The 27,956-nt window shown below is 39.9% G+C and overlaps 1 protein-coding gene across 8 annotated transcripts in view; it reads left to right on the top strand.

The window, feature by feature from the left end:
• Window positions 1-27,956, top strand: part of LOC123971870 (contactin-associated protein-like 4) — a 156,039-nt gene that overhangs the window by 109,588 nt on the left and 18,495 nt on the right. For all 8 annotated transcript variants that reach the window (XR_006825316.1, XM_046050900.1, XM_046050899.1 and 5 more), the window contains 8 exons: window positions 1,153-1,259; window positions 2,780-2,899; window positions 4,043-4,243; window positions 9,050-9,212; window positions 10,540-10,667; window positions 11,223-11,393; window positions 14,745-14,963; window positions 24,568-24,807. Coding sequence is in view for 7 of the 8 variants with exons in the window: in XM_046050900.1 (XP_045906856.1) it covers window positions 1,153-1,259; window positions 2,780-2,899; window positions 4,043-4,243; window positions 9,050-9,212; window positions 10,540-10,667; window positions 11,223-11,393; window positions 14,745-14,963; window positions 24,568-24,807 (1,349 nt within the window). In the remaining variant the exon portion in view is untranslated. The remainder of the gene's footprint in view (window positions 1-1,152; window positions 1,260-2,779; window positions 2,900-4,042; window positions 4,244-9,049; window positions 9,213-10,539; window positions 10,668-11,222; window positions 11,394-14,744; window positions 14,964-24,567; window positions 24,808-27,956) is intronic.

The raw sequence follows: 27,956 nt of genomic DNA, 5'->3' as shown, positions 1-27,956 counted from the left end.
GATCAATATGTAAACACATGAATTTTTATTGTGACAGTGTATTCCTTTTCCCTGTTACCTACTAACGTTTTGGTACTCTAGTATTCTGGTGTCCAGACATGTGTATGTACGTACACATGTATATCACTCCAGTTCTGAGGTCTTTACACTGGCTTCCTGTCTGTCAGAGAAATGTCCTGCTGTTGGTTTATAAAGCACTGAATGGTTTAGGGCCAAAATACATAAATACATTTCTGATCTTCTGCTTCGTTATGAACCATCCAGACCTCTCAGGTCGTCTGGAGCAGGTCTGCTTTCTGTCCCCAGAGTCAAAACTAAACAAGGAGAAGCAGCGTTCAGTTTTTATGCTCCGTATATCTGGAACAAACTCCCGAAACTCTCAGTTCTTTCAAATCAGGACTGAAGACTTTTCTTTTTACCACTGCCTTTAATTAGATCAAATGTAAGGCTGTGGATTAATGTCGTGCACTGCACTGTGCCTTTTACTGTCCTGTTTTACCCAGTTTCTATTTCTTATTTAACTCTTTAAAATGTATTTTACCCTGTTTTATTTTCTATTCCACCCTTTTAAAAATTATATTTTAATGTGGGTTTTTTTTCAGTTTCCTTTTGCTGCTTTTATGTTTTGTGTAAAGCACTTTGAATTGACTTGTTGTAGAAATGTGCTATACAAATAAACCTGCCTTGCCTTATGTATCTGTGTATGCATGTATGAACATGCAAATGCTTTAATTAAACTTATTACCGCAATGATACCACCCCTGATGTTGTTATAACACCTTCAAATTAGAACTGTGGATGCTTTATAACTGGAAGATTTGTGATTGGGCTTTATGACAAAATCACAGAGCGGATCTTTAATTTGGGTGTTCAGGAACCATGTGTGAAAATGCAGTAAGTGTGTCCTGAAGAAGAGCCCCTGAACAAAACACTGGAAGTGAATCAGCTAAAATATAAATGATTTCATGTAAAATGTGTACTCTTCCTGACATTAAAGGAGAATTGTTTCCAGAAGTTTAAGATGCCATAATAAGCAAATAAATCAGCCTTGTTAATCTTAAATTAACTCTTAGCTAATTAACTCTCTCTCTCTCTCTCTCTCTCTCTCTCTCTCTCTCTCTCTCTCTCTCTCTCTCTCTCTCTCTCTCGTAGGTGCTCTCCCAGTCGTTGTGAACATGGCGGCCACTGCAGTCAGTCCTGGACCGTCTTCCACTGTAACTGCTCTGACAGCGGCTACAGCGGAGCGACCTGCCACAGCTGTAAGTGACCTGTCAGCCAAATATCAGCAAACCAAATGAAGAAAGACAGGGACATATAGACAGGTAGAGAGGTGAGATGGGGCTTATGTAATAAAATTCAGAAATGAGGCAGTGTGACTGAACAGAATAATGAGGATTTTTTTCCCCTCATGCGTAATTTCAACTCAGAGGCAGAGCAAACACAGGAAGACGGAATTAAATGAAACATCATGTGGCAAAAACCCATTAAACAAAGATAATAAAATCAGGTTTATTCGTATGGCACATTTTAAATGGCAATCAAAGTGCTTCATACAATATGCAATAAAAAACCATTAAACAGTAATCACAGAAAACATTCTAATGGTTATCACTGACCATGCCTCCTATTTGTTTGACTGAATGTTGGGCATATAATTAGCAAAACCAACAGGTGAGCCAAACTTATTCTGGAAGAAAAAACAAAGGCAAACTGAAATATTATTACCAGAACTGCCTATGGTAAACAGACCAACTTTCCGGCTCAAATTGGACCTTTGGTTCTTACCGTAGCTGTGCATGTACTTTTTCCTGTGCAATGAGGGAATACTGCCAAAATTTTACCTTCAACTACATTAATTTGGGTAAATAGGTTACTGTCTTTTCTTTTTTTTTATACAATCTTCTGACCACATATGTTTTTTGCTTTATTGGATCATGTTTAAGAGATTTTTCCCCGATCTCGGCAATTACTTTGGTTGGTGCCACATTGATATAACAAATACAAATGGAGATACTGATATACCTAAACTGGAATCAACCTTTAAATAGACGACCCCATGTGAGCTCTGTTTGATATCTGCGCATCCTTTCTTTCAAATTAAGGTTACAGTATTATAAAATCTGCTTGAATGTGAGTGATATGATGGAAGTTAATGATACTGTAGCTGTGACTAAAGTGCCAAATGCCCAATAAATAAATGACAATGAAGATTTACCGGTTTGGATGCCGAACCCCTCGAGTCAAGCCCTTGAGACCAAAGGAGGAAAGTTTACCACGCAGTTCACTCCTGGTATCATTTTTATTGCTGATGTTTCTGTGAAAACCTTTTTCTAACCACACTGAGGGAATGTGATAAATGAAAGGCCCCTGGCTGTGGAGAAGAAGCGAGATAAACAGGTGAGCAGATTGTGGGAACCTTTAGATATGGATTTGACTCGAAGGACTCAATTCTTTGACTGCAGAGGATGCACTGGTGTGTGTGTGTGGGGGGGGACAGAGAGGAGGGAGGAAGACTTATGGAGATAGAGAGGAAGAGGCAGGGCTGATAAAGGTCTAAAGTTTTATTTATTGAAACTTTGTACTCCCATCAGTCAAACTATCCTCTCCAGCTGGAGTAATCTGTACTTTATGGGGCTCGGTGGTGATACATACGTATGAAGCAGCACCCATAATCCTCCACAGTGTGTATCTTCTTCCCCTCACAACTCCTCTGTGTGTGTCTAAAGTGCTGATGTTGATGTGATTCATGCTGAAGCTGATCTCATTCATTTCCTCCCAGCTGTGTACGAACAGTCGTGCGAGGCGTACAAACACAACGGCAACACGTCGGGACATTTTTATATTGACGTGGACGGCAGCGGACCAATCAAACCGCAGCTGGTCTACTGCAACATGACAGGTGAGACACACACACACACACACACACACACACACACACACCAACTCCCCTCATCCTCGTATCACTAAACTTTTTACATAATTCGAACTGATGATGCTCCTCTCATCACGCTCTGACCCACATTATCATCCATCCCTTCTTTTTCTTCAATGTTGTGTCATTTGTTTAATCACATAGATAATGAATAATGATGGCACGCTTCCTCTTTTTCTGTCTCACTGCTTCATATACTTTGCATACGTGTATTAATCTTCATTGTTTTAAAGTTCATGCCTACACATTTCCTTTGGCATTTGCACTCAGGAGCCAAATATCACCTCCTTCTCTGAAGACCAAGTTAGTATTTATAAGTAGGCCAATAGTGACACAATTAAATGGCCACACAGTTTATTAGGTTATTTTTCAGATTATTCATCCGAACTCACGCAGTTAGAAGCAGTTTTTCCCAGATCAGTAGCTACTGAAGCGTCGACCAATCACTGGAGCTGGTTGAAGGAATCGTTCTGTATTTTGGAGAACACTGTAGGGTTTTTCACTCTCTTGCTAAGAGTTAGACGATAAGATAAATACCTGTTCTCTAAATATGGAGCTAGAACCAGGAAGTTAAAGCTCATTTGTTAACATAATATATCTAATTTGATTTATCCATACCAAAAACTGAAAAGTAAAAGCTAACAAAGAATGGTTATACATTTCAGTTTGTGTACAGTGTGCTAATTAGTGAGCCTTAAAAGTGCTAGAAGGTGTATTTTGGGGCTAGCTGCTTCCCTTTGCTTCCAGTCCTTGTGCTAAGCTAAGCTAACCGGCTGTAACTTCATATTTAATGTACAGATATATATGTGGTATCAATCTTCTCCCCTAACTCTTGGTAAGAAAAATAATATGCCTATTTCCCAAAATGGCAAATTATTCCTTTAAGTCTGAGTGAGAAGTTGAGATATAAGATGGTCATTTTCTAGTAAGGACTCTGTAGATGTAGACTACCGCTCTATGCATTAAAGGGGTAATGGCTGTTCTTGCTAAGGCAAGTGTATGATACAACATACTGTTTATGACAAAAGAGAAAGTATGAATTAGCAAATGCAAATGAATCAGTAGAAGCAACTAATCAGCATGAATATTAATGTATCTATCCCCCACCAGAGGAGAACACATGGATGGTGATCCAGCACAACAACACAGAGCTCACAAGAGTCCACCTGTCCCCAGGGGGACACCAGCATTTAGTCCACTTTGACTACTCTTCTGAAGAGGAGCAGCTATTGGCCGCCATCAGCCAATCAGAGCACTGCGAACAGGAACTGTCCTACCAGTGTAAGAAGTCCCGCCTCCTCAACACTCCAGGTAAGGGACTCCCAAAAAACTAGAATTTTTTTTCCCACACGTCCTGGTGAACCTGGAAAACATGGAAAACAGTTTCACATTTTCCAGTCATGGAAAACACCTGGAAAATGACAGACAAAGTGAAATGTCCTGGAAAATCCTGTGTTTTCCTGGAAAATGATTTTAACATTATGTTGCGGCAGCGTTGTGAATGCCCCCCTGAGTCGCGTCACATGTTAGCACAGGTTGGAAGACATTAATTAAAGTGACCCAAACGGTCAAAAAGGTACAGTAAATATTAGTCACTGCCGGCTGGTAACTGTAATTGTTTTTATTAGGTTTATAACGTTTTCTTCTCAATTTCTTTTAAATGGTTGAATGATATTAAAGTGGTTAACATGTTTGCAGACGTTGCGTGCTTGCCAGCTTGATTTGCCTGCAAGGGTTTAAGGTTTGTGTTTCAGCTCTGGCTAGGAGCAATGGTTTCAAATGTGTTGGGTGTCGTTGAGAAAGTTGGATATGAATGAAGCCTGAGTCAAAACAATGAATGAAGCCCAGCTGTATGTGTTCCAAACATCGGCTAAATACTGGCTAACAGCACAGTTTTTCACTTTGCTAGCATTGTCTCTCACATTACAATAAAATGGGCCGTAATATGATATGAAATTTAGCCATAGCTCATAGGAGGTTGTGATTGTTAGTAAAGGGGCTAACATATGGTGTGATTAACTGATTTATGCAGGCCTTGGTTTGCTGAAGCACCCCTAAATTTCATCTAAGCACCCCTAAAAAATAATACAATAATTTATTAGTTTTTTCTGAAAATTGTTTTTTTGTCCTCTAATGTTAGATTTTGGAGAAGAAAGAGAAGGGACAACTAATTAGCCTGCAGTTTAATATGGCTTTTCTTACATTAAACGGGTTTTATGTCCCTAAATACTGACATTTTTTAGTTTCTAATGTTTTACTTAATGATCCGCGACCACGCTGGTGGACCGGTCAGCTGCAGTGGAACGCTGTTTAGGCACAAGAGGCAGCTGAATGCGCTAAATTAACCGACTGCTTCCTTGGTGGAAGTTGCTGTGGCAGGTGCAGATGAAGCAGGACCCAGCAGCAGAAGAAATATGTACGCAATGAATAATGCATTTATTATATACTGAAATTAAATATAAATATATATATATATATATATATATATATATATATAATAAACAACAGTTTGCAATGTGTTATCACTGAAAGACAACATCCTTCTATAAGCGAGGAATCTTTGTGTGTCTGTATATATATTAGCTGTTAAGGTCAGTGGAGGTGATACAGAGAGACATGGTGATGATGATCCCAGTCATGGTGATGAGGAAAAGTAAAATTAGAAATGGATTATTGTTAGTCATATTTATTACTGATGTTCTTTTCATGCATATATAGCTGTACAATCAGCAGAGCCCAGCACAGGGGAAGCTGAGCCAGATATAGGCCTCCTCAAAGCTGAAGATGAGGGATTTGATTTTTATGCAAACACAGTTTAAATGGCAGATGGTGGTGCTGCAAATTCAGACATGGGAACCAATCAAAGGCATCAGAACAGCATCAAACTTTACTGAACTGCTGTGGCTGGACCGGGCAAAGAAAGGCATTGTGCACATGAAAAACGCTAAGCAACAAAATTAATATTATTCAACATATAGCCGAGCTTTTTACAGAAAATATTCAGATGTAACCCCCGATGTTATCATGAACATTTTCCCCAGTAACTGTAACATATTAGTTACAGTTCATTTGTAATTAAATGATGTAACTAAATTACTTGTATATAGTTACTTCCCAACACTGCTTACTGGAATATAATATTCATAACAGGCCTAAACTAGTCGTAAACTATACAGTATATGAGAATGTATTGAATATGCTGTGATTATGTAAGTAATATAGTAACATTATACTAACAGCTGACTTGAATAACATCAGGTCCAGTGCAGCTGACCTGCCTCCCAGTCGCACATTCATGCCAAGGATTGTGCGTTCAGTAACTCAGTACTCTGTCATTTACACTGTAGACGCTGGGGAAATGTCCCCACCACTTTTTAAAATGGCTGATTTTGGCCACATTTTGTTAGCATTTGTTAAAAACGTTCTGAAAAACAGCTTGCACCAAGAAATGGTAACTAACAAATGAAAATGCTTTGAGAAAAGGTTTATTTGCACAATAAGAAAACATGCAATGCAGTATAGCTTTCCTTCATATAAAAACAAGACATTCCCATCGTAAATTGGAGCAGAAAATGTCTCCAGAATGCAGTAAATTATTTAATGCTAAAATCTTCTGGTTGAGGACCCCCAGACCCCCCTCACATATATTTCTGCATCAAATATTTAATCTAAATAGTGCTACAAATCTTCTTGTCTTGTTCTCGTGCATCGTCACGTCTCATGACACAAATGTATCACCACCCCCCTGATCTGAGCCCTTATGTCTCCACCACTTTTCAACAAAAAGTGACGCACTTTACTGACCCGCTCCGCTCTAGTAGGCCTACTTATACTCTCCACCAATTAGTGAACACTTTTGTAAGGCATTGTAAGCTTGCTACATTCTCATTAGGGGCTGAGCACCCCGAAAGGTCTGATCCTAGAATCGCCCCTGCTGGGAACCCTGATGAGTTTCTGGTTTCACACTGTGTTGTTACTCATATTTTAACAAATTTTGTCATTGACTCTGTCTCAACAACTTGAATCATGTACTCTACTGGAGCCACATTTGATTTTATTCCATTCTGTGTTTGTGATTTTACTTAATCTAATCTGTGTCCTTTAACTCTTATTTAATCTTAACTTGGAGAGAGTATTTTATTTACTCAGTTTCCCTCAATACCCCTCAAGTGCACATTTAAATAAGAGAAGGCAGAAACAAGACTTGTACCTAATTGACTTGTTGGGTTAAATCAAAGTTAATGAAAGCTTGGTTAAGCAGGCTCTCTTCAGCTCTGCACATTATTTTCTTCTCTTTCACAAATGACTGAATCAAATGAAATTGATTGTTAGGGTTTAGTTTAGTACCTGCTATTGACTCAGAGTGAGTATTAAAAAGGAGGGAGAATCACTTTGATCACTAAGTTCCATTGAATTTGTCTTGGTAGCAGTTACTGCAACAGCTTACACTTTCATTCAAATCCATGTACAAGTAAAAGAGAGCATCATTCAGTGTAGTCGCTGTTTGGTACATCAGGGACATATGTACATTTGATCACACACAGTTTTAGCCATGCAAGCAGTATGGCTCTAGGTTTGTCGGTCGGTCCACCCCTTTGATCCAGTCTGAAATAACTCAACTATCTGAGGGATTGCCATGACATTTTGTATTTTGATAACTTTGGAGATACACTGACTTTTCCTCTAGCGCCATCGTCAGGTCAAAATACTGTTGTTGTCTATTACTTTGGTTATACTATGCTAATTCAGTTCAATTCAAATTAGCTTTATTGGCATGAATGTGTAACAACAATATTGCCAAAGCATCATACATACAACATAAGAACAATCAACCCCATACATTTCATTAAACAAGTAATTAAAGCGTAAAGTAATTAAAGCGTATGTGTGCTAGAAAAATTAAACTATATTAAAAATTAAAATAAAATAAATAAATAAAACAGTAATTGCGAGTTTGTGTTACAAAAATAAAAATATATTAAATATAAAATATATAAATAAAACAGTAAGCGTGTGTGTGCTAATGATAACTCCCAAATCAAATGTTGGAATGCTAACATACTTATCTAAGATAGTGAATCTGGTAAACACTAGCAGGTTGGCATGCTAAAGTTAGCATTTAGCTCAAAGCACCGCTGTAACTATGAATAGTTCTGAAACAGTGAAATTATTTATTAGTCAGTGGACAGAAAAAAGTAATCGACCACAATTTAGATAACTCTATAACCGGTCATTTATAAAGCATTCTTTTGCTTGCCAGTTGTCCAGTTGACATCCTTACAACTAGTGAGGACACATCTTTCTCTCTCCTGTGGAGCTACATAGACTATAAAAGAGGGAAGCAACTTTTTGAGGTGGCAGGTAATAATATGATGGATGAAAATAGTCAAAGTGGTAGAAAAGGAAGAATGGGTAGAGAAATACAAGTTCCATTATTAACTCCCTGCTGCTCTCTGGGAAAGAAAGAAGTGCTGACTCAACAGAGACCTTTCCAATCACCTTCTCTCACTCCTCTCCACCTACACAATCTCATAGTGCAAAATACATTTTTCACTGTATACTAGCATTGCCCTCCATCCAAAACAATATATTCAGTGTTGGGGGCAGGGGCTGGCAAACATCCCTGCACTTAAAACACTGGATTCATCTTGAGAGGCTAAGAGATACAGCACTCTGCTATTTTCACACATGGCATCCCTCAGACAGATTTTCGCTGCTTTGGTTTTCCTTTTTATGACCTGATATAGTTTTAAATTAAGTATGTGCACAAATTCTATTTATTACCAGAGAGATTACAGAAACATTCAGTAAAATTACTTCAAAGGATGCTGGTACCACTAACAATTGATCAAGTCGTTCTCCCAGCTTCGTTCTTGAGGCTTAAATCTGTGAGAAAAAAAAGTTGTTTGAAAATTGGGAAGCTTTTATGATTAAACAGTGAATTTTGATCATCCATAAGTAGTCCAGCTGAGGTTTACTAACTTTAACTTAGCTAACCTTTCAGTTCAGCTAACCTAACCGTTCATTGTTCTTGTTAAAGGTTGAAGTAGACTGAATAAGAACGTTGTTGGACATCTTTAGAGACGTTAAGGGTTTGTTTGCTCGTGCGTGTTTCAGATGGCTCTCCGTTGAGCTGGTGGCTCGGTGGTCCCGGTCCCGGGCGTGTCCAGACTTACTGGGGCGGCGCTCAGCCAGGCAGCCAGCAGTGTGCCTGCGGCCTGCAGGGCGACTGTGTGGACCCACAACACTACTGCAACTGTGACGCCGACCGCGTCGAGTGGTACTGAGCTTTATATATATACAGACATGATTATTTTTACTGCATAAACACAAATGTGTGCCAATTAACTCTTGTTTAAGTTTTTATTTGGATTGACACGTCACTGAAACCAGTCAAGTTTGATACACTGTGTGAAAACGTCCTTTACATTATAATGCAATCCAATATTTGCAACATCTTTGCAGTGGAGTTTATCTTTGTGAAACTTATGTTAAAAGTAGGTTAAACATGCAACACATATTAACAGAATTGTAAGAATAACCACAAGAATGAAAAATAATACTACACTACTGAAAGGACATGAAGTTGCTGCCTCTTAAGCACAAGCTCTGAGGGAAAACTAGTTCAACCTTTTTTTTTTAATATGTGTTATATTGTGACCAATGCTGTCAAGTCTTCTTCACACCTCAGTTCCTTCTTTCTATAATCTTTCGACCCAAACTGTCAAACTTTCAGTTACATTTTTTACAGACCATTCATCAGATCCTCAGAGGGCTGTGAGAATACGCCACTCGCTTCCAATCCTGGAAAATTCTCACCTGACAACAAGATTGACGTGTAGATTATCAGAAGTGCATAAAGCTGAACATGGGTGTAAATGGGCAGCGCTGCTCACCCAGCTGTCTGTCTGGACTGCTCTTCTGAAAAATAGTTGTCACAAATATTGGCGATGTTTAACACTCTTGTCTCAGGATCATACGATCTGGCTCACTATTAAAATGTCTTCCTGGAAAATTTGTCGAAGACACTGCACATGTCCTAGTTCAGCAGTGCAATTTGCTGCTATGTTTCTGCAAGCAAATAAGAATAATTAAAGTGTATTTTTCCTTCGATGATTTCTACTACTACTTCATCTCATTGTCCTCCTTCTTTAACTCCCTCTTCTCCTTCCACTGCTTTTGTTTCTTGGTTTCTTTTCTTTCCTTTTGTTCTTTTTTCATGTCTTCTTCTCCTTCTTCTGTTACTTCTGTCCTGTACTTGTCCTATTCCTTATCCTTTCATTTTCTCTTTCCTCTCCCTTTCTCCTTCTTTATTGCTTCCCCTTTGTCTCATATTCTTATAATCTCTTCCTCTTTTTCCTCCGTCTCTTCCATTTTCCCTTTTCATGTTTTTGTCTTTTTCTGCACCCCTCTTCCGCTTGCTTCTTCATCTCATCCCCTCTTTTGCTTCCTTCTCATTCACTTTCACCCCTTATGTTTTTTATCTCTTCCCCTCTTTCTTCTCCTCCTTATTTTCTCCTCCTTATTGTTCTTTTCCTTTTTTCTCCCCCATTTCTATCTTCTGCCTCCCCTTCCTCTTCCCCCTCCCCCTCCTCATCCTCCTCCAGGGCTGAAGACTCCGGCCTGCTCATCCACAAGGAGAGCCTCCCTGTCCGGTCTCTGGTGCTGGGTGACCTCCAGAGGCCGGGGTCAGAGGCTGCCTACAGGGTGGGACCCCTCCGTTGTCATGGAGACAGTAAGTCCAGCTCTGTCCAACTGATGGAAGGATTCAAACTAACAAACAAAAAAAGGTTTCTGAACCGGATAAATCCACATTTAGCCACCGTTTTTCAATTAAGCAGCAAATAAATTCATTAATCATCATTAATTCCTCTCAGGCCTATTGTTGGTATGGAAATACAGGATTAGGTGTTTAATATTTTATTGCACCTGCCTTTTTTGTAATAAATGAATTCTTCTGGGCAACTCAACATCTAAAAGATAATTATCATTAGCGGAACTATTTCCTTTTAAGTTTTCACACTCTGACACTTTCTTCTCATTAAATGCATTACAAGGTAAATCAAAGTAGCATGCTGTTTTTCCTTCATTGAATTATTCGTAATTACAGACGCTCCATATCTACCCAAGTAGATGGATAAATCCATGTTTGGCATGATTAATCAAACAAGACCACATAACAGAAATCATACCCTTGTGTAAGCTCATTTAATGAACGTGTTGCCTCATTTGGTTGCTACGTGATTTCCATTTAAAGATCTTGACTGCGAATTTGCATTGTGTTTTTCAGAGAACTTCTGGAACGCTGCGTTTTTCGACAAGGAGACGTCGTACCTTCACTTTCCCACCTTCCACGGAGAGCTGAGTGCAGATATCTCCTTCCTGTTTAAAACCACGGCCTCATCTGGTGTGTTCCTGGAAAACCTGGGCATCAAAGACTTCATACGGATCGAACTGAGCTGTAAGTAGGAGCTGAAGGGTGAACATTTAATCCGGATTAGAATGATGTGTCAGTGAAACCTGAGAAGTCAAAGTCTTAATCTGGATCTGTGCAAACCCCCCAGGTTTTACACAGGACATAATCTGTATCAAACTATCCTGGAGGAAAAATATTGTTTATTTTAGGTTGAACTCAGCTGCCTTGACCTTCCTGTCCTGACACAAAGTTTAACAACTTAGTCTCTTACTACATTACTACATAATTTACTACATTAACCATCTAACACTTAAAGATTACACCCGTATGTGATTGTAAAACATAATTTTAAATTTGTGGGCATTAATCTGCTGCTGTAACAGCCGCCACTCTTCTGGAAATCCATAACTTCCACAAATGTTTGGAGCCTGGCTGCAGGGATTTGTTCCCCTTCAGCCACAAGAGCACGAGTGAAGCTGGCCACTGATGTTGGGTGATAAGGTCTGGCTCACAGTCGGTTTTCCAGTTCATCCCAAAGGTGCTGAATGGGGCTGAGTTCAGTTCACTGAACAGCAGTAAAGCCCCTGAAAACTACAGCAAATATAAAGAGTTAACACTCAAAAACTCATCTGTTTCATCGGAGGTTTCATTTATACACAGTGCGTACGTACAAAACAGGGTTGGAAACGTGCGTACGCCACTTCCCAAGCAAAGGTTGTGATGAAACTTGATGGGAGAATGTGCGGTCCTGTAAATAAACTCTGAGGCATGCGTACGCACATAAAGAGGAGAAAAGAGAAACGGCGACTCACATGGCAGAAGGATGAAACAGTTTGATATGAATATGCCTACTATTGTGTAAAATAAATCGAAATGTTACCTCTGAATATTATAGGCTTAAAGCCTTTCTGAATAAACAAACACCCATTTGATTGACTTTCCCTGAAGTGCACAAAACCCCCCCACAATTTAAGATTGTTGCAGCGCACACAAAAGGATCCAGATTTAGGATAATAAACACATACAGAGATATATGTTTCTGCAAAAGAACGCCTCAAATATGTTGAACAGTTTAATCAGGAATCATATTAATTAATAGACTGCTTGCATGCAGTGCAACTTATTCTCATAAACGAGGTGAACAGGAGGACAAATTATGAAGCAAATACGAGTGCATAGTTTCATATAGCCTATAGTTATCAGATGTTCATTACCTTATCGAGACAAATGCTGTGCACCATTGTTTGGATGTGATGCGCTGCTTGTAAAAACACGTTACTCAGGAGGGATGCCTGTTCCTGCAGATTTATTATTATAAAGGAGTGGAGCTCCCCTTTCCTCCAGTGCACAAGCGTCGAGGGAAATGCATTTTTTACCCACCAAACAACATGGTTCAGCTTCACCAAAAAGAACGTCAAGTGGTTGCTTTCTGATGCTTAAGCAGTCCATTTCACTATCTTTGGTTTGGTTTAGCTTGCAGTTTTTGTATTGTGCTGCATTTTGCATTTTTATAGGAATGGGATTTGAAGAGACACAAACATAGAATCTAATACAGGGACACTGCAGCCTCTCTCCTCTGGGAAATCATTGTCAGTGTGTTGTTCCAGCTTTGAATACTGCTGCCCTGTTGCCAGCTTCCTCATATGACTCCGTAACATTGAGGCTGAGCCTGAGAACTTTTTCTAAATGAAGTTACCTTATGATGCTGGGATGTTGTTTCATCTTGATGCTCACAGCGTGATACATCTTCTCCATCCAAAACCTGAAGGATGAGGGTTGTATTCTCCCAACTAAACTCCTTTTGTTGGACTGAACATGACAATGATTTTGTGAGGCTGAGCGCTGCTTGAAAATAGAGAGTGAAACCAAAACTTCCAGGTGTTTTAATAAGAAAAGTAAGAAAACCTCATTCAAAATCCCATTGACATTTGTATCAACGCTAACTACTAAAAATCCAACAAAACCTTTCTCAACAGTATTTGGCTTGCCTTACATGTCATGTACATAAGAATGGTAGATTTTTGAAAAACGATCAATATCGGGTTTTTAAAAAAATATTTATGTGTTTAATATTTATGAGTCGAGGGGTCGCAGTTAGCTCAGACTTGTTCTATAATAACAGCAGGAGAGAGGGAACAATGTTGTAGACATTTTTAGATAGCTGCTAGGAAGTTAGAAGGGAGTGTTGGTGAATTTTATGCATTAAATAGTTATGTTATGATGATGTAAGTAACCACACTGCCGGTTTCATTTTCTTATAGCAACTGCTGTATTGCTGATTTGTCTTAGAATATGGAGAGTAAACCTCAGGAACAGTAAATGCTGAATAAAACATCACATGGAATTACTGAAGCTAGTCATGGCTTTAACTGTCTCTGAAAATTTGAAATATAGGAAGGGCTGTTTTGTACCTGGACAGTATTGTCAGAATCATTCTTATCATTATTTCCAGCAAATGCATTTCACTATACATATCAATATTAGATATCCATATTGCACACCCCTTTTTCCACCTTAATGCACAGACTTACTGCAGTTGATAAAATGCACAGCTTCAACCAATTGTTGTGATTAATCACACATTAGTCAACTGTTCAGCCATGCTGATAACAACCAATCAAATGCAGATCTGCTCAGTGAAAATGCAGTAAATGTGTTGCTGTTCTGTGGTAACCTTGGTCCAAAGAAAGCCAGGAAGGTCAAATTTGGGCAATGCCTGGTTGGAGCTGGTGGAGCAAACGTAACAGCACACACTTCCAACAGGGAGATTTCAGAAATATTTCTTTTCCGTGGAGGAGCTTTCAACACACCCAATGCATTTTTGCCGTAATTTTTGATGGGAGAGGGCCCTCAGTATATTTTAAATTGGCACCAAGACACACATTAGCAGGTCAAATTGCAAGTCATTACGATCACATTGTCCAACCTATTAACTATATTTCAAGAGGGAACTTGGTAATATCTCAATCACTTTAATACAGTGACTTTAATAAAATACCTAATGGTTATTAAAGGAACGCAGTGTATTTCTGTGAAGAATGTATTTAATACCTGTCTACAAATGAATTATCCCTCAGGGTGATAATGAAGTTGAAGAAAAGGCAAGTGATCAAAAGGCTCATGCAACGGATGTATCACTCAAAATTAGCTTGAAACAGTGTGTCAATCTGAATCTAACTTTTCTTCTGGAAATAAAACATGTTGTTTAATTAAGTAATTTTAATTATGTTAAAAACGGTAGTCTACTGGCCTGATTATTTACTCATTCAATCCTGACTCACCATATTTCTGTTCTGTTCTAATCTCTCCTTTGTTGTTTTTCCCCTTTGTTGCCGTGCTTTCCATGAATCATACCTTTACCTTTGACCCCCGTCTCATCTGTCTCCCTCCCGTCAGCTTCCACTCAGGTGCTTTTCTCCTTTGACGTGGGTAACGGGCCGCTGGAGGTTCGTGTGGAGTCGAGCGCGCCGCTGAACGACAACCGGTGGCATCGAGTCCGAGCCGAGCGGAACGTCAAGGAGGCGTCGCTCCGATTGGATGAACTTCCTGCCGCCACACAGGAGGCTCCTGCTGACGGACACTTCCACCTGCAGCTCAACAGCCAGCTGTTCATAGGTAAGGATGAGATACATATGGACAGTGAACAGTTCCCTCATTAGTAGCGGTACAGAAGACTTCCATCCTTTAGCAAATGTCTCCGTATTTCTCCAACACAGACAGGCATTTATTTGGTGTACATCTTCTTTGTTCTCCAGTTCTCCAGTTTATTGTGTTAAGTGTTTTTCTGTCTGTTGGTAACTCTCCAGTTGTGACAGATGTTCGTCTTTCCAACTACCATTTGCCATTGTTTGGCATATGTCTTCATTATTTCCTTATTTCTGATTGATGCACCAGCAAGTCAGGCAGCAGCCCTCCGTTTTGTGCATAACAATGAAGTCATGTTAAGTTGAATACCAATTAGCAGTGTGTGTCAGCTTTAATAGAGCTCTGACTCTCAACCGTTTTTATTATGAGTTTTTGCAGGAAGGCAGTCGTGTGCACATCCTGTCCTATATTTAGGGCCAGGTGGAGGATAACAGATACAGCATAGTATCCGCATACTAAGCTATTAAAGCTCCCAAAACTTTAGACATAGTTCTTGGGAGTGTTCATGAGGCAAATGGCCAAGATGACAAAGGACATATAAGCTGCCACCCTGCACTACACCATCACAACCCTTTGGTGACACTTGTGTATGGTCATTTCAGGTAAAGACAATAAAAAAAAGTTTGTTTCTTCCTTGCGCAGGTGCTGCTGTTTGTCTTTGCAGAGATAAAAAGGTAGAAACTCCAACTCCTCTGCATCCTCACACATGCTAAGCTGTTACTGACAAAATGCCACCAAGTGGTACTAAATATGGAAGATGCCAATTTGACATATTTATCAATACAGGCTTTGGCACTGTACCTGCTAGGGAAGTAAAGTTTAGAAATCAGCAGCTCGTAGTACAGCATATGATCCTCCAGAGATATGTGTATCCTTAGAAAAAAACTCTCTTTTCACATATGCTAATCTGTTATCGACTAAATCCTGTTGGCTGATCAGCAGTATTGGCTATAAAAGTGTGCTGAATGTGCACATCTGTTCAGTCGGGTTTCTGCTACCTCTTCATCCAAGGCCCTCACAATGTCCCTTCCTGCCCCCACTTCAGCCACACTTTCCCTGGCTCCTTCAGCGTTACTCCTCACCTGTTCCCCAGATGCCCTTTAGACTTTTCTCCTTTCAGTTCAGATCCTGCCACTCCCATCTTCCCTGCAATCACCTCATTACCCTCACCTGAGCTTCCTCGCCCATCTCCCCATCTGCATTGCATTCCCATATCAGCTCTCTTCATAAACCAGTCACTTCCTTTAGTCATTTGTCTTAGTTGCTATCTTGCTTTCTGTTTTTGCACTTCTGTAACCCAAACCTGTCTACCTCCATGGCTGTCTGTCTACTTGTAGCCACCTGTAAGATATTTTGGTCATTAAACCACTGATATAATCCTGCCATCCTGACTGCGTTTGGGTTGCGCTTCTGATAGACTGGAAAGACAGATCTCCCACAGAGTACTACATACTAAAAAAGCTAAATAAATATTCTATAAGAAAGTGCTAAACTGCTGTTGGCTAAATGCCATCAGGTGTTCAGCGCTATTGGAAATGAAAGTGCTGAGTTGATGGTTTCTGGCCACTGACCAATAATCACATTTAATAAGCATGCATCAGAGGGCAGGAGTATATATATATATATAGAAATATATACAGTAGTATTTAGATATATATATATACAGTAGTATTTAGATATATATATATAGATATAGATATAGATATATAGAGAGATATATATAGATATAGATATAGTGTAGTGTGTGATGTGATTTCTTGTACCTGTACGATATCTCATAGGCAATCAAATTAACCATCTCTAGTACAAACTTCATCCATACTGCAGCCCTGTTTATCTCAACTTCATCAGTTCAATTCTATAATTCAGATTCTCTTTGACCTCTCAGTCCATCTGTAGACTTGCAGGAGAGAGAAAAAAGAGAATCCATCATTTATTAGTAGTTTGTTTCATTATGCAAACATTATGTATGTCTCTTCATATCAGTAAACACAGACTGTGGAGGGAAAACAAATCAACAATCATTGACGAGCTATTTTATTCGGCTATTTATTATGCTTTTTATCTTATGCTGTTCTCAGTATCTGTACAGCACTTTGGGGCAGTGGTGACTGTATGTAAACATGCTATATAAATAAACTTTGACCTTGACCTTGACAAAGGCAGCAGCAGGGAAATCGAGGTAAATATTGATTGGCTGAATGTGTGCAGCCAATAATCTACTTTGAGCCTAAACCCGTATATGGTTGCCTCTAGATTATCAGTACAGTCACTAGATTATATACATCTAAAGGATGTGTGTTTGAATGGAAATGAGCTGGTATTTGTTCCCAGATTGATTATGTAGTGGATGATGGTTGTATAATGTTCTGACTTGACTGTCGTCTTGTTGTACGAGGAGCAGTGACTAGACGAGGACTAGCCGTTTGGAGAAAGCAAAAGGTAGTTACAGATGTGATTCCTGTAACTGCTAATATGTCTCCCAGCAGCACTATGTAAGAAGTAAGAAATTGAATATACCTGCGGAGCATCAACTAAATGTTTGAAATCTGAAAATAAGACAACACTGAGACACTGAGAGCCCATGAATACAAGAAAAATAAAGAAGCACCAACAACCCTGGTTTTACTTGAATAGACCATTTTTAATTAAATCAGGCCTCTCGTAAATATTTACATATTATCTTAGTTATCTTTAAACAACCCAAAGGTTGTTTAAAAAACATCTACAGGTCCTTTGCTTACAGTAAGTAATCAGTAAAAGTAGAAGGCCACATTACATATATAAACACTTTATTGCAACTTGGAATGGGGATCAATATCCACTTCTAAAAGGACCTGGTTCCAAACTTTCTCAAAACCCGAAAATCAATAAGGTCCGAGCTTATTGGATACTGCTATCGAGACTAGCGGGTCCTATAATGTAACCTTATGTCTTGAGCGTCAAATCTGGTTTCACTTGAAATGCATTGGATAAGAAAGCTAATGTTTATTTACTGATGGCACCGAAACGCGGTATCAAACGGGCAGGCCTACCTCATTCCCGTTGGGTCTGGTCTGACCAAATAACTGTCACCAAATAGTAGTAAAGTATCGATAGTGGTATCAATAAAGACTCGGATCATTATGCAGTCTCAATAAGGGTATCAATATCAATAAAAATTAACGATCCCCATCCCTAATTGCAACTAAGTATCAAAAACTCATTATCAAAATCTCATTATACACAATTACTTTTTTCAGATATGTATTGATATTCACACATCATGCAAGGTGCCAACTGCTCATCAGAAAGTAATCATTCATGGGAGCAATTTGGATTCAGTATCTTGCCTAAGGACACTTGCACATGCAGATTGGAGGAGCCTGAGATCGAAACTCAGATCTTCTGATTAGTGGGCGATCGCTCTACCTCCTGAGCCACAGCCAAGCCTAGTTAACAGTTTTGGTTATTACACACGAGAGATTTCTGGGACTCATTTGGCAGAACGTGCTGCCTCATGCTTTTTAACACACACATATCAGAATGAAGCAATATTTGATTGAGAATATAGTATGTATGTGCACAAATTCACAACATGGGCATAAAGCACAGTTGAGCGTTGTCGTAAAGGAGGTCAGGAGTTTGTAGGAGTGTGTGTGTCAGTGTGTTTGGGGAGGGGTCATGAGAGTCAGTGACAGTGGGGACCCGGGCCTTGTTGAGGAGACCCACTGCAATCGGAAAGAAGCTGTTTCTGTGGCGAGAGGTTTTGGACCTGATGGACCGCAGCCTCCTGCCAGAGGGGATTGTCTGAAATAGTTTGTGACCAGGGGGGGAGAGGTCAGCTACAATCTTTCCTGCACACCTCAGAGTGCCCCGTTTCAGAAAGCGGATTAGTGAAAATTCTGAGTTTGTTAAGCCTGAGATGAGGGTTTTCTGTTTCAGAGAGCGAGACCAGATAAACCCTAGATCAGTAACTCCTTTGTTTGTTAAGCCTGCTTTCTGAAACGGGGCCCTGGAGGTGTACAGGTTCTGAAGAGATGGAAGGGGACAACCAGTCACCTTCTCTGCAGACCGAATGATACGCTGCAGCCCGCCCATCAGCATCAGATGTACTTTGGTTTGTGCTGATTTGCAGATCTTCACATTCTAACACAGTAAACATGGTGGACATTACCTGCTTTACTAGCATGTTAGCATTGTCATTGTGTGCATGTTAGCCTGCTGATGTTAGCATTTCTCTGAAAGCACTGCTTGAGAGAAAGTACAGCCTCACAGAGCCTCAAGTGTGGCTGTGTGTTTTGTTTTCATTAGGCCCTCCTGACAAGGTAACGCTCATGTCTTTCAAACTCAACTTCCCGAGTTTGGAACACCAAGTTTCTTTACACAAAATGGTAGTTTCTAAACCCAAGACCTTAGTATTTGGAATTATCAGGCATGCAAACTCCTCACCTTTTCAAATTTGCCATTTAGAAACCAGAATGGGTCACCCACGTGATTTGTGCATTTCCGAAAATATTATGGGGGGTGCCGGGGTCGTTAGTCGGTTATATCTACCGAGTCCACTCTAGCACGAGCTTTGCAAATTTACAGCTGCACATGCCTAATCAGTCGTCACTCATAATGGCTAAACCTGACAGCCAATCAGAGGCAGAGTAGGGCGGGTCTTTTTTCAAGTCCGCTACACTGCGCAGTCTGACAGCTGAACATGTGTGGATGCTGCGGAACGTAGAGTTCATCGGAACTGTCCTGTCAGATTCAGCGATGTTGCCAGTTTTATAACTTTGCCTGCTGTTATTAACCAATAATATCAGCTAAGCTAATTTATGAAGATCAGAGGCAGCACAGTAGGCTAGGCTAAAGTCAACAGGATACAAACTTCGGTGTTTTCCACTGGGGATGGGGACATGTCCACACCACCTTTTAATATGGCTGGTTTTGTCCCCACCACTTTTTGAAAGCATTTTTTAAATGTTCTGAATAGCTTTCAACCAGTAATGTTAAATAACAAATGAAAATGCTTTGAGAAAAGTTAATTTACACTATTATTTATTATTATTTATTTATTTAACTTAAGCTAAAAAAAAATCAAGCTTCTAATTATAAAATGACCCCAAAACGTGCAGCACCAGTCAATGACTTTAACAACTTCTTGACAGTTTTCTGTTCTCTTATATTTTTAGTTTTTCAGTTGTCACCTGCCACATGAATTTTGTGTTTCTCTTTTACATCATTAAAAACATTTCCAAAATCAATTATTGCAGGAAAGGAAATTGATGCAGAAAATTTCACCAGAAGGCAGGAAATTAAGTGTTTAATGTGGAGGACCCCCACACCCCCCAACTCATATATTTCAGCATTGATTGTTTTCTATAAAGTAGTGTCTTCTTGCCTTGTTCTCGTGAGCTAAGTCTATCATCACACCCCTTTGGTATGTTGGTATCTTTCTGTTGTTGCAGTACACAATTGCAAGTTATCTATACAAATATGTAGGCTAAGCTTAAACAGCCCCCTTTGACACCGTCTCTGTGTGTTTATCTGCTTGCGTATCCTTCTCACCTTTTTTACTGACTAGTTTGCATGCCTGAATTGGTGATGGCACTAAGGTAATTTTCTCAACCTTGAAACTCCCTCCAGAGCCACAACACAATATGACTAAGCATTTTCACAGGCTGAGTAGTAAAAAATCTGAATGTGTATAATAGAATGCTATATGAAATGTTTTCATTTCTGCATTTGGGGCTTGTGGTGTGACTGTTGGCCCTGCAGGATTACTATGCACATATCGAATATCTTACTGTATACGATTTCATTTATGAGCACACAATTCCTTCCTGTAGACAAACAGTATAAAATACTGACAAGCAAGCATTGGCTTGTTTAAATTCATAAACTGTCTTACCACATGCATTGTGTATATGAGTCTTGATTTTTGTGAAGCAAACTGTTCCATTGTTTGGATTGTAAGCCGCTGTGTTGGTTTGTATAAATTCATAAATCTATTTCAATGTACACTGTATTTACAAGCCATAATCCTTCTTGCTTTATACAGCAGTGAATTCCATCGTTTTGATTAATAAGCCGTGTTATTGCCTTCCATGGATTTATAATCCATAGCATTGTTCATTTTCCAATTCCTTCATTGCTGTTTGTATTGTAGGTGCTAAAAATCCATACGCAGCAATTTTAAGTGAGCACAGCAATGAACGCAGAAAATCTCTTCCTTTGTGCAGGTTTGTAATGAATTATTTTGCCCTGTTTGGATAGTCTTTGTATATTCGTGCTGCATTGCTGTCGACCAACTGATGTGCTTAACACAGTCTCTTCCACTCTGCTGCTGTGTGTAGATGGAGCGCCCTCCTGTACGATGATTTTGAGGATTCCTTTGATGTTTGCTTCACAGATCCCTCGAAATGCAGTGGTATTGACGTCAGACCATCCTGTAGTGATGTAGTGTAAGTCAACTAGCTAGGAATCTATACTGACTGATGTTTTTTCAGTTTAGTTACATAGTTTATTTGAAAACCTACGGTGTCGAGGTATCTTTGGATTTTAATATCACATATACTTCAGATGACGGAAGAAATGGGATCAAATACAAACAGCTATCAACAACAGACGTTTTCTATCCTTGTACCATGGACCAGGACCGGCTTTTGGAACATTTGCAGCCAGGCCAAAAAGAAAAATTATGATGTCATGCCTGAACCAAAACATAAATGCAAGTGAACCCTCAAAACAGATTGGTAGTGTCCATGATTTCCTTTATCTTACACTGTGCATGCTGATGGGATGTGGAGAACACTTATGCTCAGTAATGAACACTGGTTCAAAACAACATTTTCAATATTAAAATGGACTGTGGTGCAAAAAAGGTTGAGAACTCCTGCTGTGAAACAGTATAGATACATAGTTTGTTGGGGTTTTTTTGAAAACCCAATGTACAATACTTCCTTTAAGGTGTCTTTTGATTTCAACTTCAGAAATCCTTCATATATAAAGCGCTGAACGTTAACTGCTATTGTCAAGGTTAAAATGATTCACAGATTATGTTTTGTGTGCAGCATCAGAAAACCCCACTGTACACACCGTTTTGATGATTTATTTAATCTGCATCTCACACCCCTCGCAACTCATATCATCCCATACTGTTTTATCTGTTATTATCAGACAATATCCTGCTTTCATGTTGAGACTTAAATTATTCTCCAAGCTGAGGCTGTACTGTTGGATATGTGGTCGAATCTCACGCAGCTCCTGAGTTCTGGATCTGCTCTGTCCACTCGTTGCTTTCCAAGCTCGATGTTGAGGCTTGCTTGTGCATCTCCTTTGATGTTTACTTTGATTTCCATTTCACTAATTGTTTTCCACCCTCATCTGTTCTCATTCACTCAAGGACACACCATGGAGATCTGATGTTGAGACACTAGAGGTTGTACTGCTTGATATGAGGTTGAAAGGCTTTTAAGAGTCCCACTGATAGCTTTGCTCCTTCGTTCAGAGGTGGAGTTTATCTGCATTTGGATTCTTTGATGTTTTCTTTGATCTCCGAGCCATAAATCCCTCATTATGCTTTTATAAGTGTTTCCTGTAAGCAGTGTATCCATTTGATGTGTAGAGAGTGTTATCCATGTTGGGGCTGAAGAACAGCAGGGCAACCCTCACCACTCTGATAGCCTCCCTCTTATGGTTTGTTCGCTAATAAACTCGCTCTGACCCTGTGTTGTTGCTTTAATCAGAGTTGATGGTCCTCAGGGATCTGTCTCTGGTCCCTGCTGGAATCACAACTCACATAAAGCTTCATCTAGCTTAAAATGATCTTCTGTGGGGTTCTAATGTCCACTTTGTCCACTCATTTACATTCTGAATTTGCTACAACTCTAATTTACGATGCACTTCTCCTTAGCATTGGTGGATGAAATTCATAGGTATCGCAGTATTTACAGCATTTTTTCATAACAACCTGATGAAAAAACATTATCTTTTAAATGACATAAAAGTAATTCAAGCTAATAGCAGTAACATAAAACTACAATATCGCTAAATTATTCAGGAGACTCCTGTGTTTGCATTTTGAGGAACATTAAGAATGTCATTTATAAGACACTTTGAAGTGGGAATATGCAATGGTAAAAAAAAACAAGTAAATAATGGCAAGAGGTATTAACACTTTTAATTAGTGCCTTTAAATTCTGAGAAGAACGTGTTCGCATAACATGTCAGTTAAATAGACTAAGATGAAGAGGTCTTGTGTTCTCTAACTATTTTTACTGTGCACAGTTGATCGTGAGTATAACCGGGGTAGCTTTAGTTCACACTGGTGTCACAAAGCAAAATTCCATAGAAATTTCAGGGTGGACCAACTTTTCCAAAATCTCAGCTCTGACTCTGGCTTTCTTGGCGAAGCTGCACATGCCCATGCACATGGACATCAATAGGAGTAGTGCTGTCGTGGTTCAAAGTGAGGTGATTTGTGGGTAACTGTTGTTTATTGACTCCCGTTTACAATTTTAAAAAGGTGTAATTGAAAACTGAGTTATTCTGCGGGAAACTAGGTGTAATTATTGGATTACAAAAGAAGTGCAAGCATAATCAAGTAAGGTCATATTATTATTGCACATGTAAGGGCAGGCCGTGTTTCACCCCTATGAATGATTATTTAAAGATTACCAATTGTCATTTCTGTATTATCGCCTCGTCTTAATACATAAAAGTTGAACACTGATTTTCAGTACACTTAATAACAGTAACAAAATGACTCTTCATTGTGTTGTGTTAGGGGAAATGTTGAGGCAAGTTTAATATCCTGTGTTGCTTAGCTAGTTCAATAGTTCGCACGAGTCATATCAGTGCGGAGAGAGGAGGCCTAGAAGAGAGTCTAACGGAGATCTGTGATTTATTGGTGTGAAAAGCTGCTGCTGCTGAACAATAGGAAGTTATCAGCTTCAAACTCTGAGAGCAAAGAGCTGCCAAGTTTATCCTCCGAGTACAATAAGAGTTTCAATCTGTGTTCTTTGCAGAAATGGGAGGTTGTCATGTTTTGAAATATGCGAACAATAGGTGACCATGTTACACCTCAGAGAGAATGTGCAATATTGAATAGAGAGTTTGAACTTGTGTAGCTTAAGTTTTGAAGTTTAAAGTGAGCATATGCAGCATGTCCTAGAGAGGCAGACAGACAATCAGCCACTCGTCCAGTGAGCAGCCAGCATGGCATCAGGCAGACAGACAGCTGATCAAAGTTACGTCCCCAAAACTGTTTTCCACCTACAGCTTGTTGCCTCATTGCTGTTTTATCGTTGTGTCTTTTCATAAGAAGAGTGTTGGCAGTTTGGAGCTTCTGGGGAAGCAGAGGCGACATGTGGATCTGCTTTAGATGACACAAGGAGGAGAAATGAAAAGCTAGAGAGAAAGAACATATACAGACTTGTCAACACACACAGAAATGAAAAGAGGGCTGGGACAAGAAAAACAGAGTGTGCTGGTGGTGTATTTGTCACCTCTTTGGTCTGGGAGCTCTCGCTCCATTTCATTAGCTGAATGTCTAAAATGTAAATATAATGCTAATGTCATGCGCCATTTCCTGTGTTGTCAGGAGGCACAGCGTCCAGGCAGAAGGGCTTTCGGGGCTGTATTCGCTCCCTGCAACTGAACGGCGTCACCCTAGACCTGGAGGAGAGGGCGAGGATCACACCCGGGGTTCGACCCGGCTGTCCAGGTCACTGCAGCAGCTACGGTTCGTTCTGCCAGAACCAGGGCCGCTGTGTGGAGAGGGCCAACGGCTTCCACTGTGACTGCAGCCTGTCAGCATACACTGGAGTCTTCTGCCATACAGGTACACACATATAAGAAAACACATATTAAAGTGTTCCTTTGGCTGGTGAAGTAAGTGACTTGTAATTTACACTCTCTTTTAGCTATGTTTTTCTCCACCAACTCCTGCTAGATGTCTTTCAATATGTACAATACACAGTTTATCAGTGCTTGTTTGCTTGGAAACAGTGAGATAGAACCAAACAGTAAATGTGCCGTAACACCAAAACACTAAGTTAAAAGAAGCTAAAAAGCTCTGTAGAGCTGCAGGGTTTGTGATATGTCACTTCATATTAATCATTTGTATTACTTTTGAAATATGAAAAATGCGACCCTGTACGCAGGATAAGCGGTTGACGATGGATGGATGGATGGATGGAAATATATTGATTAGTACAGTTTTAAAGCAGTCTCTGTTTGTAAAGTTACTTTTTATTGTGATGTGGATGAATTTCAGTGGTGATAAGTTTTCTTGTTGGGAAGAAATATCAAAACATTCAAACCACTTCCACAGCTTAACCCACGTCTCTACTGCCCATACCACGTGTTCTGAATGCTTATATTTTTACCAAATTGTGGCCTAAATACACAACTTCTATTTAAGGCCATGTGATGGTTTCTGGATGTTAGAGCACCTGCCTGTTGATCTTCAATTGGTCGTACCCTCTTTATCTTTGATCATTCATTGTCTAGCCTGACAAACCCCACTATTGGGTCATTTTTGGGCCTGAATTCTTATTGATTGGCTCCTAGGCGCCAATTTGATAGGATGGTCTTGCATGAAGATTAATTGAGAAGTTACGGTATGTATTTAGCCATATTTTGGCAGAAATATGTGTGTGGACATATTGAGTTTAAGGATAGACAGTGGATTGTGGTGCAGACATGTTTTGAGAAGATTCTTTGGATATTTTAATGCCGTTTCAACCATGAAATCTGGTCACTATCCATTGTAACCATGAATCCAAGCTGACCACAACATCTGTTCTCTGTGAAAGATAAAAGTACAAAGCTTGTACAGCCAAAGGGACTTTTAGTCACATATATCTCCACAGCCAAGGTTAAAGCTGTTTTCTTGTCGGCTCATACTTCCTTTAGGAGAAGAGTCTCAGCGGAACATTTTCTCAGCAGAGTCTTGAACTTCTGTCTCTGTAAAGAAAACTTCTTTCTTTTAGAGCATAGTTGTGATAGGATGAATTCCCTCAAGCTCATATAGACATACAAATTAAAATGTTAGTGAAGACAACCTCCATGTGTGGGTGTTTATCTGCTGTTGTCTAAAGGTTAAGGATCTGTATAAATTCAGAGAACTATTTACTGCATTTACTGGCCTGTTTGATGTGTTGGAGTCTATTTTAGTCATTTGTTTGATGTTAACTCTGTAATAATGCATAATCACACTCAACTTTATGCCTTCCGTGAGTTCAATAACTTAAGTGAGTTCAGCCATTTCTACTTTTTTACTCTTAACCCTCCTCCCACTAAATATTGATATCTACGTTTACCTCCTACTTATCTGTTCTGCCGTGCAGAGCCAGAAACAGTTTGTTTTTTATGCCTTTGTGAGTCACAGTGACACACTCTAGCTGTGTTTGATGTTTTAAAAGTTCATCTCTGCTTCCTGTTTGAAAATTACAGCAAACTCAACAGTTCTAAATACTATATATATATATATATATATATATATAGCGCCTTTCACGAGACCCAAGGACGCTTTACACATAATTGCAGAGCAATAAAAAGTCATTCAGGGTTGAATGCCTTTGTGAAGAGCTGGGTTTTTAGGAGTTTTTTTGAAGGTGTCCAGAGAGGGAGCATTGTGGATCTCTGTGGGGATGAGTTCCAGAGGGTGGGGGCTGTGACGCTGAAGGCTCTGTGCCCAAAAGTCCGCAGTCTGGTGTGGGGGACAGAGAGCACGCCCTTGTCGATGGACTGCAGGGAGTAAGGGTGGAGAAGGTCCAGTAGGTACTGGGGGGCAGTGGCATGGAGAGATTTATAGGTGAGGAGTAGGATTTTGTAGGTGATGCGGAATTTGACCGGGAGCCAGTGAAGCTGAGTGAAGGATTGGGGTGTGGTGCCACGACCTAGTGTGTGTGAGAACCCTGGCAGCCGAGTTCCGTACATATTGTAGCCTGTCCAGGACCTTGCTGGGTACACCATACAGGACACCATTATAGTAGGCCAAGCGGCAGGTGATGAAGGCATTGATGAGAGACTCTGCCACAGAGTCTGAGAGTGATGGTCGAAGTCTGGAGATGTTTTTGGGGTGGTAGAAAGCAGATTTGGTAATGAGTTTGACACAAGGAAAGGGCGGAGTCAAAAATGAGGTTTATTGGACAGATACTTAAACGGGGGAGGGGAAGCAGGTCCAGTTGGGGGAATCAAGTCGGGCTGGGGAATCCAAAATCCAAGTGGAGCAGGTGGAGCAGTGGAGTTAAGCGGTGTTCAACATGACAAGGTCACAATATAGAAAGGCTAGAAGAGAGACTGACTGAGCAGTTTTACACTATAATCTGGCGATGAGTTGCAGGGATGACCAGGTATACACGGGCGGGCTTTATTGTGAAGATGAAGAGCAGCTGGGATACTGATTGGTATTCGCAATGGTGAAGAATGTAGTAGCGATGGTCCCTACCAATATTGAGCTACTACTTAATTAAATAGAACCACTGTTTGACTGTCTGTCAGCATCTAGTCAATGTATTTGGCACACAAACTTTAACTGCACTTGCTTTCTACACGTGTTTTTAAGTTTTTAAAGAGTATGTCCTCCCCCTCATATGCCTCACAGTGGTTTGGTCCACTGCCTACCCTTTTCAGAGCTACAAGTGAGTTATTCTAACCATCAGCATGAAAGTGAGAAGTATCCAAAAGTATATTATACTAGGCTAATTTATGCATGCTGCACAGAGTAAACTCCGTGAGCGCCTCGTCTGGCAGCAGAACAGCATCTCTTCTCTCGCAGACAGGCGTGAGAGTAAGTTAGTATGGTTACGGGGACGCTCTGTGTCTCTGTCGCTCGGAAACTTTGTGACAACACACAAGGAGAACAAGGTAGGGTGTTAGATAAGCATCAGACTTTGTTGTAGCTAATGAGGTTGTTTCGCCACACCGTGTATGTTGTTCACAGACGTACATGTGGCTCGTACAAACTTTTTTCTTTCTGTTTCA

The sequence above is a fragment of the Micropterus dolomieu genome, linkage group LG06 (assembly GCF_021292245.1).
Source record: "Micropterus dolomieu isolate WLL.071019.BEF.003 ecotype Adirondacks linkage group LG06, ASM2129224v1, whole genome shotgun sequence".
Classification (NCBI taxonomy): Eukaryota; Metazoa; Chordata; class Actinopteri; order Centrarchiformes; family Centrarchidae; genus Micropterus; species Micropterus dolomieu.
The sequence above is the reverse complement of the archived record's forward strand: the minus strand, read 5'-3'. Positions and strand labels throughout refer to the sequence as shown.